General features: G+C 46.8%; 1 protein-coding gene across 13 annotated transcripts in view; it reads right to left on the bottom strand.

Annotated features, from left to right (window-relative positions):
- Positions 1–12,859, bottom strand: part of SAMD4A (sterile alpha motif domain containing 4A) — a 227,117-nt gene extending 214,258 nt beyond the window's left edge. For 4 of the 13 annotated variants that reach the window (XM_055097604.2, XM_063596213.1, XM_063596218.1 and 1 more), the window contains exons 1-2: positions 12,620–12,854; positions 10,827–11,444 (exon numbers count right to left, since the gene is read on the bottom strand). In XM_055097604.2, coding sequence (XP_054953579.1) covers positions 10,827–11,022 — 196 coding nt within the window. In that variant the 5' untranslated portion in view covers positions 11,023–11,444; positions 12,620–12,854. Of the gene's footprint in view, positions 1–10,826; positions 11,445–11,592; positions 11,812–12,108; positions 12,239–12,619 lie in introns of those variants that run through there. The other 9 variants (XM_063596214.1, XM_063596217.1, XM_063596219.1 and 6 more) reach the window with 6 other exon arrangements.
- Between the last annotated feature and the right edge of the window lie 2,704 nt (positions 12,860–15,563).

Genomic DNA, 15,563 nt, shown 5'->3' with positions numbered 1-15,563 from the left:
CTGAGTTACTTTTGTTAATAAGTGCCTAACACACTCAGCACTTATCACTGCTTTTGGGTGACCCAAAAGAAGCAAGATTCAATTCACTTCATTACAGCTTTTTCTTAAATGTGGAAGCCCTACTCATCACAGTGATCTAGCCTTTGACTGTCTACTACCATAAAAAACTGAAAATTAATCTACAGGTGTATTTCATAAAAAGCCACAAATCTGTGGTCCAAACAGGCCAAAAAGTGCAGGAGGAATACACTGGAAATCAAGAAGACTTTTATTTTTATTTTTTATTTTTTTAAGATGGAGTCTCGCTCTGTCACCCAGGCTGGAGTGCAGTGGTGCGATCTCGGCTTACTGCAACCTCCGCCTCCTGGGTTCAAACAATTCTCCTGCCTCAGCCTCCCGAGTAGTTGGGACTACAGGCGCACACAACCACGCCCAGCTAATTTTTTGTATTTTTGGTAGAGATGGGGTTTCGCCACGTTGGCCAAGCTGGTCTTGAACTCCTGACCTCAAGTGATCCGCCCGCTTCAGCCTACCAAAGTGCTGGGATTACAGGCATGAGCCAGTGCGCCCACCAAGAAAACTTTTAAAACCACCCTTATTTATTCACTCATTCATTCATTTACTCATCTTGTCTCTCTCTCTCTCTTTCTCCTCTGCTCTCAATAGTTTTGTGTTCCTATCTTCATTCCTGATTCATAGAAATCATAGAATCTTAAGGTCAGAAGGGACTTTGGAAGTCATCCAAGAAATCAGAGCTTCTTTTCTAAGCAAATAGACACTAAATTCCTACAGTAGAGAGGCATGTGGGGTGGTTCCGAAGCCAGAGTGCTTGTTTCCTCCCTGACAAATGGAATAATGGCAGTTCCTACCTCATCTCATAGGGTTATTGGGAAGAATAAATGAGGTCATGTTATGCAAACAACTGGCACAGAGCAGGTGCTCAATAAACAGGAGCCAGTCTTATTCACAAGGATTATTCTGCTCGATGCTAAAGGCTCGTCCAACTCCGATGAAGCCCAGGCCACTGCATTGTTTGGGCAGCCCTAATCATCATAAAATTTTTCTCTACTCTGAGCTAAATGAACAGCAGCTTCCACTCACTGCCCTCTACATGGACAGAGAATTTAACCCTTCAACTCCAAGCCAGCTTTCTGAGTAAGCAGTGACAGCTCTCTGCTCATCTTCTTCTCAGTTCAACCTGGCTTTCAAGTGCCCCCCGCCATCCTGTCTTCTCTGGCCACATCCTGATTTGTCCATCTCCCTCCGAGAGTGTACCCAGAACTGCCTCCTGGACTCCAGGGAGAGTGCGGCTGGTAGCACAGACTTGTTCTGAGTACAATGACTGTATTACAGAGTTTAGTGGCTTTGGGTGCAACCACATTGTGACATTATTCATATGAAGTTGTAAGTGTGCTAAAAGCCAGAGTCCCTTTTTATGCAGGCTATTGAAGCACTATGCCTTCTGTAGCTTAGGTTTAGGGGATGCCAATGTAGGGGCTACACTTTAATGCTTTATATGTCATCTTGTTACATTCAAATATTTTGATCATGATTCTGTCATCAAGCCATGAGCTATCCTTCTAGGTTCATCCATAGATTTGACAAACACCTTCTCAGCTTGGATAACACTGCAGCCCTTGCTGTGGCCCCCAGCTTCACACAGGTATAACCTGACAGCACCCTGACTTGGCTGTACCATGTCTTTGTAGCATTCTGCCTTGGGGCATCTTTGAGACACCTGCAGAAACACATACAAACCTGAAAGTACAGGGACTCAGTACCCTGGGGCAACACTTGGCCAAGGGAGAGGGGAATAATGGATACATGCCTACCTCATCTGTCCTTCAGCCACCTCCCAAGCACATTCTATGTGGATCCTCAGAGGATCCCTGTGGGATTAAGCCCCCACTGCCCACAGCAGTGACCAGCTTAATAATGCAGGCTTATGTTGGCTCTTCCTCCTTCCTTGTTTCTCTCTTTGTAGCCCCTTCTCCTGTTGCCTGGGATCAGTGCCCAAAATAAGCCACCCGCACACCAGCCCTTGCCTCAGGCTCTGCCTTCTTGGGGACCCCAGGCTAAGTCACATTCCATCGACACTAGTGATAATGTCCAACATGTGAGCTTCAATGTACAGCACCAGAGATCTCCCTTTAGGCAGACAGTGGCTGGAGACAGGCCTGTAACAGTCACTGAAACCACTCTAAAGCCACACAACTAGATTCTCACCTGCTGCTATTTCTCCATTAATTCATCAGGAAATAAGAGGTTTTGTCAAAGGCTATGCTGAAACTTAGATATGGGATTCCCTGTGATCTGCCTGGAACACAGAAGTCTCTCAGCAAATGCTATCTCCCCCCTTTCCCACTGCCCCACCAGATAGGAAATGGCATTAGTTCTCCACGGTCCATCCTCCCACTCATAGCAAAACCACGCTGGTTCCTATTTCTTCATCCATATGCTCACAGATCATGTTTTAAATATTCTTCTGGTATCTTGCACAGGCCCAACATTAACCTCTCAGATGCCTACAATGTGCAAAACCTGGTTTCTCCCTCCTTTTTCCTTTTTCAAACGGAGACAAGTTTATTTATCTTGAGGCACATGGAGTGGTTCTGAAGTCAGACAGTTTGTTTCTCCCATTCATTTACCACTCTTCAAAATTTCAAAACTGGTTCAGCATTGACATTTTAGTCATGCATTTTAACTGTGTTTAAATCACATGTTTGGTGCACATACACAGATAGAAATGTATACAATGAAAGTCAATGTTGTGTATGTATTTATGCTGCACACACAGACGCTTGGATTCTATGACAGATCAGGATAAACTGCTTCAGAAATTCCAGTGACTGCACTTTATGGGAGTGCTCTGGGGAAGTAGGGGGAAGAGAACTCTCCCATCCAGTCTCTGGAATGAACATTCCTGCTCTTTCCAGCTCAACTTTACAGCCCATAGCATCAGCAAAAAAAAAAAAAAAAAAAAAAAAAAAAAAGAAAGAAATCTTTCCTGGAGCCTCATTTTCCATAAGACACTGATCACTAGAGTGCCTGGAAATTTCAGCATATCCAAAAAGCTCGGGGAAATTCTCCAGCCTTCTTCAAACCCAAACTCAGTGCAGGCTGTGAGAGGTAGTTCAAAGAGCCAGTGAGAGAATTATTGCTGAGAGCAGTATATAAAATGCTCAAATAATTTAATGAGTGACCACACTATCAAACTAAAAAGCATCAGTATTTCAGTGCTTACATGCGTAAGTAAAACTTGAAAAGATTTTTAAGTCAATAATTCCATCACATGAAACACACCTGCACCACTAGGATACTCTCTGACTAAAGCAATCCATGGGGATTTTCCAGGGCAGTGACCTCAAAGTGCCCGTAGACACTTAGCATGCACTTTTGTACATTACTAGTTAGGACTGACTACAGTGTCCACCTTGTCCTGTCTGTCTCCTCCCCCTGCCTTCCAAAGAGGTCCCACTGCCAGAGCTAAGAAAGATTTGCTTTGCTCTGCATGTGAAGCCAACAGAAAACTGTAGAGAGACTCAGAAAATGACCTTCCTCATATCAGCAAGTTCAGTGCGCAAAAGATAAGTGGTCCCCATCTTATTATAGGAAACCACCTGGGCCAGTTTAAAACCCAGCCTTAAGCAAGGGCTCTAACAGGTTACTGCCATTTGATAGGGGCTGAGACAGGAGAAAGAGCATGGTACTGAGGAGAGTCAGATTCTGATCCCAGATCTGCTGGCCATAGCTTTGTCGACCAATGTCTTTTCTCAGAGCCTGAGAAAGACCACTGCCCTTGGTCACAGATTTCCAAACTGCTCTCCTAGGACAGTTAGGTTTGGGGAGTAGGGGGTTGGGGGGACATTCACTTCCCATAAGCCTTCATCTAAGTTCTCATTTGCAAACAAAAATCTTCTGACACATAGCCGTAAAACTTGAAAGCTACTGCACCAAATTGCCTCTAAATTACCTTTCATTTCTAACAGTCTACCCTCAAAGTATGGTCCGCAGATACGCAGCATCAACATCACCTGGGAGCCTATTACAATCCCAGGAGTTCAGCTCCACCTCCCCAGGCCTCTTCAATCAGAGTTTTCAGGTTTTCAGTACAAGATCCCAAAGTGATCTGCGTGCAACTAAATTTTGAGAACTGGTCTATGACACTTTATCTTTTCCTCTAACTGTTTCAGATGTTATTGCTCAATGCTAGTTAGAGTCAAAGCATCCTACAAAAATATCCTACTAGGAGGAGCCAAGAGAACTATTACTAAGTCTTACAATGTTACGCATACTTAAGCGGGATGAAAATACTAGGTGACCAGATGTTCCATTTTCCTATCTTTAAATATACTGGAAATCATAGAGTATTGGGATTGATTCTCCACTCACCAAGCAATCACTTATGATGGTGAATATCCCTCATGCTCCCCTCTCTCTACCCTATTCACACTCATCCTTCAAAGGCCCAGGAAGCCTGCCCCTTCCATGGCACATGCACAGAGTTCCCTGCATGTGTGGTTTTCTTGATGAAACTGGCATTTGAGGTACTACAACAGCAAGAATCTCATAAGCCCTAAAAGCACTTATTTCATGTGACACAGTAAGGTTTACTTCTTCCATTGAGCCTCTCAGACTGCCCAATCCACGCTGTTCTCTCCTTTCACTCAATTTCAGTTTTGTTCTCTAATCAGAACCACAGCACTTAGCAACTGTGTATGATCGAATTATGACATATTTTCCTATGTTTGTTTCAGCTCTGCAGCTCGAGTGTAAGCTACTTGAGAGGAGTAATGCATATTTCAGCTTTTGACAGGGCCCTGGGCTCTCTGCTGGGGTATTTGGTAAATTTATATGTGCCAAGGAACTCAGTCCCACTTTCTTACCAGATACACTTTGTCAGGTACCATTACAATGGCACTGTATTATCTACTGTGTAAAAGAAACCACTGAATCATTTGATTGCTTTTTCCTAGTAAACTAAGACAAGAAAGCTGTTTTAAAATGTTGATATGTGGAATGGGAACAAAACAATAGAATGAGCTTCCGGGTTCCAGGGAATCCCATGTTCCTACATAAAAGCAGGCAGGTACTCTGAATTCCAAGCTGGCTCTTGGGATGTAGGCAGCAGAGCAAGGCGCAAGCCTCGACTCTCGGCCCCTGTTCTAAAAGTTCTGCTTTCTTTGGGAAAATCCTGCCTCAGGCAGCTTCAATGGAAGCAAAAATAGCTCAGAAGAGATGTCTGCTTCTGCATCTTAATCTATGTGAATTGGATGAGCTCAGTGAGGCCTTGGAAGGAATGATCAGGAGAGATGAAAAGGAAGGAACATACTAAAATCTCAAAGTAGTGATTGTATATTTTAAAAAGGAAAAGAAAAGATTTCTATGAGCACCATACCTTTCCTAGCAGATGAGTTACACAAAGCACTTCACCCACAGATGAAAACCTCCAAATTTCTCCTTGGGTCAAGGAGAAGCAATATTTTCCCTCTTCTCTGGTGTTGTCAATTCTCTTTAGAATCAGACTTCTGTAGGACTGTCTGGGAAGTTTTCAGTTACTTTCAACCCTTCAACCCTCATCTTGTGTCCTCGTTTATTTATTTAAACAAAAACAAGCCAATTTGACTGTTGTGAAGTTTCTCTGCCTTTTACTTGCTTTGATGGGGCCTGTTTATAGCATATACTCAATTGTTGAAGGCCATGAGCGCCCAGGCGATACAACCAAACCCAAATTATTCACAACAAAGAGTACAAATATATATGACCTGCTACAACTTACAAGCAGCAGTAAACTGCAGGGTCATCCCAGACCAACCCAAAGAAAATTACAAAACCCTAAGTGAAAAGTGCTTCATATATAAAGCCCCTAAATATTTCATTCAGCAAAATGATTTCTTCTTTTCACATTCACCAACTGAAGGAAAAAGTGTTGATAAGTTATTTGGGAAAACTGGGTCAGGGCTGCATATTTTTAGGAGACAGAGTGAAAAAACAAAGCTAAAACATAGAAGGTGGGTCCCAGTAGACTTATATCTTTTTAGGGTTCCAAGTCATCCTCAATCTCTTCTTCATAATCCTTTAAATGAAAAGATTTCTGATCATTTAGAAAAATATTATTTATATCAATTCTATATTAATTAAAGGCAAATTTAAACCTGAGGGATAGAATAGATCCTTGCTGGATCATTAACAAGTAACTTCCGGACAATAACAAGGTTTTATAATCATCATTTCTCAGATAAGAAAACTGAGGCTTAGAAATTATTTAACTAGCCCAGGCTGATTTAAAAATCTGTACTCTAAAAATCTTCTACAACTTATGCCCTCCTATGACTATAAATAGATGGCCACCTGGAGAATACTTTTTTCTCTATTTCCATCCTTCCTTCTCCCGCATATGCCAATGCGGACAGCAACCAAGCTGCCCTCAGAAGATCATGCCACCATGTGGCCAAAATGGAAACTGTCTGAACTAAACTGGCTCTTCCACTCATGCCTCTCAGAGGATCATGCATGTAGGCCCATACATTAAAGGGGATAACACTATCTTCTGCATGGGAGATACCTTCTTGACCCCTCTTTACAATCCTTTTTATATTAAAATATTGAACCAACTCCTATTCGCCCCTCAGGACTCAGCTCAAATGTGTCTCCTCCTCAGGGAAGTCTTCCCTGATTCCCCAGGCAATAAGTGGCTAGGTTCACAATGCTCCCAGTAGGCCTCTCCTCATACTTTTTATCCCCATATCTATGCTTCAACACCTATGATATTATATTAGTCATTTACCCCACACTAAGAGTATCTATCTGTACTAGGCACTGGACTAGAGTTAAGTTACCTTTACATTTCCATTGCATAACACTGGGTCAGGAAAATAGCAGGCAGTCAGAAAATGTTTGTGGAATGAATAAATGAATGAAAAAACTACAAACAAGATATTATCCATATCATCAGGAAAACCTCTTCTGCTGCTTTCTTTTTATTCCATTTGTAACCTTAAAAAGTAACGCAGGGTGAAGGATGGCATACTTGTACTACGGAAACCAAAACCATAAAAATCATGGACCCAACATACCTACCCTCTAATGACAGCAAGTTTACACAAATATGGGGTGAGGGTGACAGCCCCTCATCCCATTCTAAATATGTTACCTCCAATACACTATGGATTATCAATTTTTTTAAAAAAGTTAGAATTGTGTCTAGAATAAGAGTAAGTACATTCTGAGAGAGAGTCTTCAATCTCCACAATTTTTTTGTCTCAAACATCACCATTTTGGATACTCTTTTCTCTTGTATTTAACTATAAGTATAGGAATTTATTGTCATTTACTTACCACAAACATACACAAATAGTGTATATTTTGTGGGTTACGTTTTTGTGGATTAACTTATAAATCTCTATGAAAAATATATTTCAAGTCCAAGTGACAAAAGCCATAAATAAACAATGCCACAAAGTCTATTTTTCTTTTGGAAACTTCAAGTAAAGTCAGTGGGTTGCATTTTTGCTACTTGTAGGTATCAAATGTCCTGCTAGTCCCAGAATTGAGACTGGCCAGAAGTCTCAATGTTCAACTGGGGCAGTAGCTGAAGAGACTTATCTAAGGTTATAAGGATCCTGGGAACAAGACTGTACTAGAGAACTGATCATGACCATATCTGTTAAAAGAAAAACACATACAAATAAATCCATAGGGACTGATTCAATCATTTTCTTGGAATCTCCAATGACCATGAGCCTGAGGCAAAGGATGAACCAGTGAATCACTAGATTCTCAATAAATTTAAGAGAATGAAAGCACCAAATTACATCCCACAAATCTCAAATAAATCATGTTTAATGCGCAGGATATCTCACTATTTAAAATCAGTCCTGCATAAAACGAGAGATATATTCATACTATTACTAGTAATTTTTTCTTTATTATACTGAGATCGAGCCCCATATATGAATCTGGTTCCCATTTACCAAGTTTTAAAATCTCTAAACACTTGACAAAATGTGAGGGTTTTTTAAATTGATGATTACAAAATAAAGTGATACAAGATGACTTCGGTACAGGAAATCTCAGCAATCCAATGAATGAGTCATTCTGCACAGCCTAGTTTTCTGAATTGGTAAGAGCCTTACACATCAAAACAGCTCAGAGGTTAATTATTCTGGGTGTAAATATTTCCAAAGTATATTGAACATTTCCTTCTCTTCTTAAAGAGTGTATCTAAAAATGTATTATTTCCATAGTTCACCGTTAACAGTAAATAGCAATTATTTGTTTATGTTATTATAGAGTGGTGCCTGCAAGGTCAATTGAGGGTTCCCACCCTAATATTCCCAAGCCTTCAAAGTTTCTGCCCCAATTCTTGTCTAAAGTTACAGTTTTTCTGTCTCTTTCCTAGTTGTCAGGCTGTGAGGGGTCACTTTTTACTACTGATTACAGCAGTCCCTCACCCCATTCTAAATGTGTTACCCCCAATACACTATGGATTATTTGTCAAATTTTTTAAATGTTAGGATTGTGTCTAGAATAAGAGCAAGTACATTCTGAGAGAGGGCCTGAAATATTCTCTTAGACTTTCATGCTATCTACTCTGGTTGCGAAGTGGACTTTTTGCCCCCTTCCTGGTTCTTGGCTAGTTTCCGGATATGCAGAGAGCCACACTACAGACTCAGGTATGCTATGACAACTCCTGATGCTCTTTATGATCCCCACACTCCGAAAGTAAACCAAATCATCACATGACCTCCTAAGAAATTTCTGTCCTGGCCACACAACAAAACAAGTGCAAAGATTTCCATGCAGGCAAAATGTCTAGGTGAAGGATTAATCCAGAAACTGGAGACTAGTTCCTATCTTACAGAATGGTTCTATATGTTGTATGTCTACATCATTTAGCAGCATGAACAGGTGGGTATCTTATACAAATAAGTATGGCCAAACATGTCTTAAGGGAAAAAAATTGCCAAGTGACTTCAAAAAATTCACAGTTCAATTTTTTAAATTATGAGATTTTAAAAATTAGGCCACCTTATTTTAACATTTAACTGTTTTACTTACTAACCTGGCGGCTGCTCTATTGGGAAAAGTCATCTCCATTACTCAAAGGGAAAAAGTGCTGCTCCAACATTTGAATAACCTAAAGATGAGTTTGAACAGTCCCTACCAGCACTGAAATCAAGCATTCAACCTAAATGACTCTGCGTAAATCCTCTGCAATCTCTAAAATGCAAAAGTTTATATAACCCTGTTTGTCAAACCTGAGAAAGTAAAACCGAGCAGGTAAACCAGGCTTCCCGCTGAAATTAAGGAAGGAAGCAAAGAGGGTGGATCATCAGTTACCCTAGTTATGCTTCCACACCCCAGTGAAGGAGGCTGGCCCTCCAGCTATTTATAAACGTGGAGCTCAACCAAAGGGGGCCCTGTCATCGCCACCCCAGTGAGTCCTGGTGTGAGCTGGGAGGCTCGGGCTCAATGGATTCTCCCTCAATGTGGCCCTCCATACTTGGCCATGCAGGATCTTTCGGGTGCAGTCCTGTCTGGTCAGGAAAAGAACTGTGAAGATTTCCAGCGGTCACTTCCACCCTATGATTCTATATATGGAAGCATCCCATTCTAGCGTTTTCACCATCGTGCACACCATACTAGGGAGGAGGAATGAGTAGGCCGGCTCGCTTCTTGCTGCTCTGAAGGCACACTCACTTTAGTGTCTCCCAGGCCCCACTGCCCTGGACTGGACCTTGTCATCAAATGGCAGCCCAGACCTCTGCTGAGCTTTGCAGGCTCGCAGCTCCAACATGGAACAGCTGGAAGAGGACCCTGCATTCTTTTCTCTGCATAAACACTGGGGGCTCTGTTCACCCTCCTGCAGCAGCATGAACTAAAGAATTTCCCCCTATCCAAAATCACAACCATCAGACTTTCCCCCCATCCCCCAGCCTCCTCCTACCCTCCAGGATATAATTTCAGTCTGTCACCACCCACGCTAGCAAATAGGAAACTGCTGGACCTTTCGACTATATTCACTTTCCATACTAGTTGAGGTGTCTGTAAATACTAGCAGGGTAATATGAAACGATTCTGTTCTATTCAGTAAAGTTTCCTAACGAAAAGCATTAAGTAACCCACTTCATGCCTGTCCTTTCTCCAAAACCCTTTCTACAAGATCCGTATCAATATGGATAATGTCACGAGCGGTAAGCTTAACCGCATTATATATATATATATATATATATATATATATATATATATGCTGCAAATCTCATTTTACTAGTCTGTAGCGTCACCTGCATATTATTCTGAAGACGAAGCTCTAAAACCAGAATATTTGTGGGGAAAAATGAATAATAAAATTGGATTTTCATGTACTCCTCACACAGCCTTATCCAAGCTTGGCTTCTGAAGGGCAGTCCCGGGCGTCTATCATGTGTTGCTGAAATCCAGCGAGCCACGTTGCCCAAAAGAAGGAGGAGGAAGGAAAAAACACACACACCCAGAAAATCCAGACTCTACGTGACCTGACTTACTTATTTCCCAGGAAACTGCATGAGAGAAAAATCAATCATTCATGCTACCGTAGCTACCACACTGAAAGGGCTGACGGAGTTCACAGTGGGCAAAATCCCAAAGCGGCCGGCGGAGGTAAGTAGGTGGGGGGCGGTCGGGGGGGGGGACCCGGAGGGGGTGGATTCCGAGGGCCTCGGGGCCGTGCCGTCCAGGTCCCGGCGCGGCTGGCAGGGACTGGCCTCGGCCTGGCCCGAGGCAGAGAAGCGGAGGGAGGGGGGGGGGGTGCGCAGGCGGGACGGCGGCTGCGGCCGCACACTTACCGGGGCTGTTGGCCTCGCGTTCGAGGACGTGCAGCTCGGCGCAGTCGGCCAGCGAGTGCTCCAGGCAGAGCTGGAGGAAGCGGGCCTGGGTCTGGCTCACGCGCTTGAGCAGCGACAGCAGCGCAACAGTCTGCTCGCACTCGTTCCAGCCCTTAAACCAGCCCGCCAGCACCCCGACCTGGTCGCGAAACATCATGGTTAGGGGGCCGCCCTCGGTCTACAGAGCCCCCTGGGCGCCCCAGCCCGCCCCGCCCGCCCCAAAGTTTGGCGGAGCCGCAGCCCCGCGGCCGGAGACGCGTTCCTGTTCCAAGGTGGCTCTGGTGCCCGGACGCTGCAGGTACTGCCTGGGCTCCTGCCTCTCTTGTCTGGTTTCAGTTACGTTCCGGTGGTTCTGGCTGATTTCCCCAGAGACGATGACAGACAGTAGCACGGAAATGTTTCTTTAAAAAAAAATAACGACTTTTTAAAAATCCCCCACAAGGCACACAACTGAATGAAGAATGCTTTCTCCCCCCTTCTTGCAGCTTTGGGATGGTGATTTCCGGCGTCCTGGGGTCTCCTCCCCGCTGGGCGGCAACTCGGACCCTTCACGCCCGCATTCCCGAGCGGCGATCACCACTGGAAGGAGAGAAAGAGCTGCAGTGAGACCTCGGCTAGCGGAGGAGCGCGCCCTGGGGGGACGAGGGCATCAGAGGGTGCTGGGGCCAGGGGAGGGGGCGTCCCGCGGAAGGTTGGGTTCGCCGAAATCCAGCCGCCCCCTCCGCACCCGATGCGGGAGATGGGCTATTCCCCACCGGATAACAGCGAGAAGCCTGCTTCCCAGGTGCGGGAGGAGACCCCGCGGCTTCCTGTTGCTGCCGCTGCCAGCGGCTGGTGCTCCCCTCACGGCCCGCCTGGGGTGGCCTCGGGCGCCGTGCCTAAGAACGCCAGCACCAGCAACAGATCTTCCCCGCGCAGAAAACTTGCAATGCGGCTGCGAAGGGGCGCGGGGGTGGGGGTGGGAGCTAATGCAAAGCAGAGGCGGAGGCAGCGGCCGCCCGAGTTCCTTCCTCCTCCTCTTACTCCTCCTCCTCCTCCCAGAGAAGCAGCCGAGCGGCTGCAGCTCCATCTACAGCAACAGCCAGCATCTCCACCGCCAGGCGCCCCTCTGGATTTAGGCCGTGAGCAGCCGCGGCAGCAGCTCGAGACAAAAATAAACTCTCTCCACCCAAAGCTCCGCGCCCAGCGGGCGGCGGCGCAACCCAGAGCCCCGGCTCCCCCGCGCCGCGCCGCGCCAGCCCACCCGGGAGGTCTCCCTGGGCCTGCTCCGGCCGGAGCGGTCACTGTGCGCGCGCGTGTGCGTATGTGTGTGCGCGCGTGTGTGGCAGGCATCCTGCCGCCGCCGCCTACGGGCGGGTCTGTCCAGCCCGGAGCCTCGCCCGCGCGTCGCAGGCCGAGGGCGGCACAGCGCTGGGCACACGCCCCGCGCGGGGACGGCCAGGGTCCGCAGCGCTGCTCCCTTCGGCCGGCGGGGCGGCCCCGCGGGGAATGCGGATCGGCGCCGCAGGCACACGCCCCCCAACGACAGCAAAGAAAGTTCGGCTGCGGGGGTTCCCCCAGTCCCATCCCGGTTCTCGTGGCCGCCGCCGGCGGGGAGGAGAACCCAGCGACTCAGCCTTCAAGGAGCCGCTAGCTTCCAACAACACGCTGCTTCCGGCTCCCAGAACTTCTCGGGCGGAGGGGGAAGCCCCCGGGGAGGGGACCCCAGTGACCCGCGGGTCCCCCGCCGAGGGCCGTAGGGAGGGAGCTCTCACCTCGGCGCGGCTCATCCCGGCGGCTCGGGGGCCCTTGCGCGGGTCCGGGGCCGCGGCGGCTCTCAGCGGGGTTGGGGGCGCCCGGAGCGCCGGCCGCGGGCCATGCCGTCGGGGCGGGCGGCGCGGGGAGAGTGCGGTGCTTCGAGTCGGGGCCGCTGCAGCCGCCGCTGCTGCTGCCTCCAGTGTCGGCTCGCGGAGGACTGAGCCGCCCGAGCCGGAGCTCCCCACATGCTACTGATTAACATACACCATTACATCATGGGCTTGGCAGGGAGCGCCCGAGCGGGGGGAGAGGAACCCGGGCGGCGGCGACGGCACGCGGGGGGAACCGGGGGGGAGGAACCCCGGACCCGGAGCAGGGCGGGGGGACGGATTCCTAAGTGGGGACCAGAAAAAGGGGAGGGGAGCGGAGTGGGAGGAGCTGGTGGCGCAGAGGGGTCGGGTAGAAGGAACCTCCGAGAGGAACGAAGAAGTTCGGGGAAAAGGACGGGTCCGGGTGAATTTCTTCCTGCGGCCGCCTGCGTGTTCTGGAGGGGCCGGGACACTCAAGCCACTGGAGCCCCGGCAGAAAGGGACCCGAGGGCGCTCGGGCGGGGGCGGTGCTGCCACCCGCTGCTTGTCCTTGGGAATGTGGTTCGTCCGCTCGGCTGACCCTCGGCCCTTCTGGGGCCCCGGGGTGGCCGAGCTGTTTGGCCCCCGGGCGGTGAGACCCGAGGTCACTGCCGCACTTGCTGGGATGGGTTCCGGGGGTCGTGGAGGCGAAGGGCTCACGAGGCTGAGGGGCAGTGCACAGGGTTGGACGTGCCCAGGCGCTACGCTCCGTGCCGCTCTAGTCCAAGGGCCTGGCCCGGGTCGGGTGCCGGATGCCCTTTGCTCTGGCGCAGGCTCCTAGAGGCCGGCCCGGCGCCTGGCTGAGTCCCGCTCTTCCCCGGGGAAGTGGCCGAACTCCTGAGACCGGTCGGGGGAGCTGTGCCTGGCGCGCGGGCTGCGGCTTCTGGCCTGGAGCGGAGGCGAGCGCCGCCCTGGGCGACAAAGAGGCGGGGCGAGGCCACCTGTCGGCGCTCAGGCGTCGCCAGGCCTCGCAACCTTCACCTGGATCTGGAGAGTGCGCAGGGCCGCGGCCACACGGGGGCTTCAGGTCCTTGCCGCGCGAGAGGCGAGGAGGGCGCAGCGCAGAGGCTGAGTGGCGCAGGGTGGGCTGCGAAAGTGCCTCTGCTAGTCTTGAAAGTAAAGGTTTGGTTAAAAATACCCTAAACCCTAAAAACCTCTGTACCTCCTGATATGGGTTGAATATTCGCAAGGAGGACTGGATGACTAAATCTGGGCTATCTCCGTGATTTCAGAGGAAACACTGCTCCCTCCAGCAACTTGAGGCTTTGTTTATACGGGAGTAATTCTGAGAAGGCAGTGAAACGCGTGTTTCAGACCCAGCCTTTCCTACTCCTGCTAATCCACTGTTTTGAAGAGAAAGTATCTGAGATATTATTCCACTAATTAACACTTTTGTTTTCCAACTCCAGCATATGTCCCTGGAATTTCAATGCTTTCTTCCCTTCCTCCTCAAATTTAGTTTCTGCAGCGTATAGTTCGTTTCAGACACGTGATAGCACCTAACCATCTGTTAGGGTTTTTGAAAGGTCTTGTCGAGGTCGAGCTGCAAAAATGTGGATTTTTTAAAAGTTAATTATTAACCAGACAGGTAAGGTATCCGCTTAATTTAATGAATATTTTGCCCTATTTAGAAAACAGGAAACCTGGAGTCAGTGTTTTATTTTTGTTTTGTTTTGTTACTGTAGAGGCAGAAAGGCTTGATAGATTTTCTCCAAGAGATTACTATCAATTAGCTAATTCTTAGTAATAACTTATATCAGGAAATAGGGAGGATTAGAGAGTATGGTCTACTTCGGTATATACCTTGCTATAAATTGTAGGCAAAGCAGATGTTCTAGGGCTTTTGGAAGCTCCCAAGAGTGAATTTTTTTTAAAAGAAAGTTAAAAAACCAGAAATTTCATTAACATGTATTTTCACCTGCAGCTTACTAAAGGTATAGTAAAACTAAAAACAAAACAAACCAAAAAAACAAACAAAAAAAAAACTTAAGCTGGTGAATGAAAATACTGCCATCTACTGGAAGAGTGTAGTTCTTACACCAGTCTTTGACCTAGGAAAAGACATTGATTTATCTAATTTTTGAATTCTTACTGTTCAGGACACTCTAAGACATATAAAGTTGAGCATGACATGAGCTGTCAGTACTCTTGTATTTGTGTGTTAACAATTCCTTTCCTCTGGGCAAAGGAAAGGGAGTATAAATAAAACCCAGGGATGTGGCCTCACTCTTCCCCAGAGTGAAGTCATCACTCTAAAGGAAAAAAAAAATACATTCATTAAATATAAGGTATTAAGTGTGGATTTTTCCTATGTCAACCTGGACCCAGTATTATTGATAAATAAGAAGTGCCTAACACTTACTATATAGTCACATCACTTGAAAAATGAATGAAAATATCCTTTCATTAGAAGAGATATTACTATGTCTGTGTTCACTGTATTCCTATTTATTCATTTGAAAAATACTTATTGTGTCACCTTGTGCCAGGCACTGGGTTAGGCAATAAGTACTCTGAGTATTCTGAGTACCACGTACAGGCACTGAATACACGATGGGGTACTAACCAAGAGATACTTTATATTGAATAAAACACAGATCAGATTATCATGAATTAACATTCCCAACATTATTTTGCTTTTCTCCTCCTTAGAATCTGGGAAGGGAAGAAATTGTTTTCTGAGTGAATAATACTTTTGATCAAATAATTAAAATGTTCAGATGTTCGAAAGATTACTAATTCTAGATAAATCATTGACATATTTATAAATCACTGTTTAAGAGGATTTATAAATGTCTGGGTATTATTTGCATAAATAAGAAATCCCAAAGAT

Source organism: Pan paniscus, chromosome 15 (assembly GCF_029289425.2).
Source record: "Pan paniscus chromosome 15, NHGRI_mPanPan1-v2.0_pri, whole genome shotgun sequence".
Lineage (NCBI taxonomy): Eukaryota > Metazoa > Chordata > Mammalia > Primates > Hominidae > Pan > Pan paniscus.
This window is presented reverse-complemented; position numbering and strand designations above follow the sequence as displayed.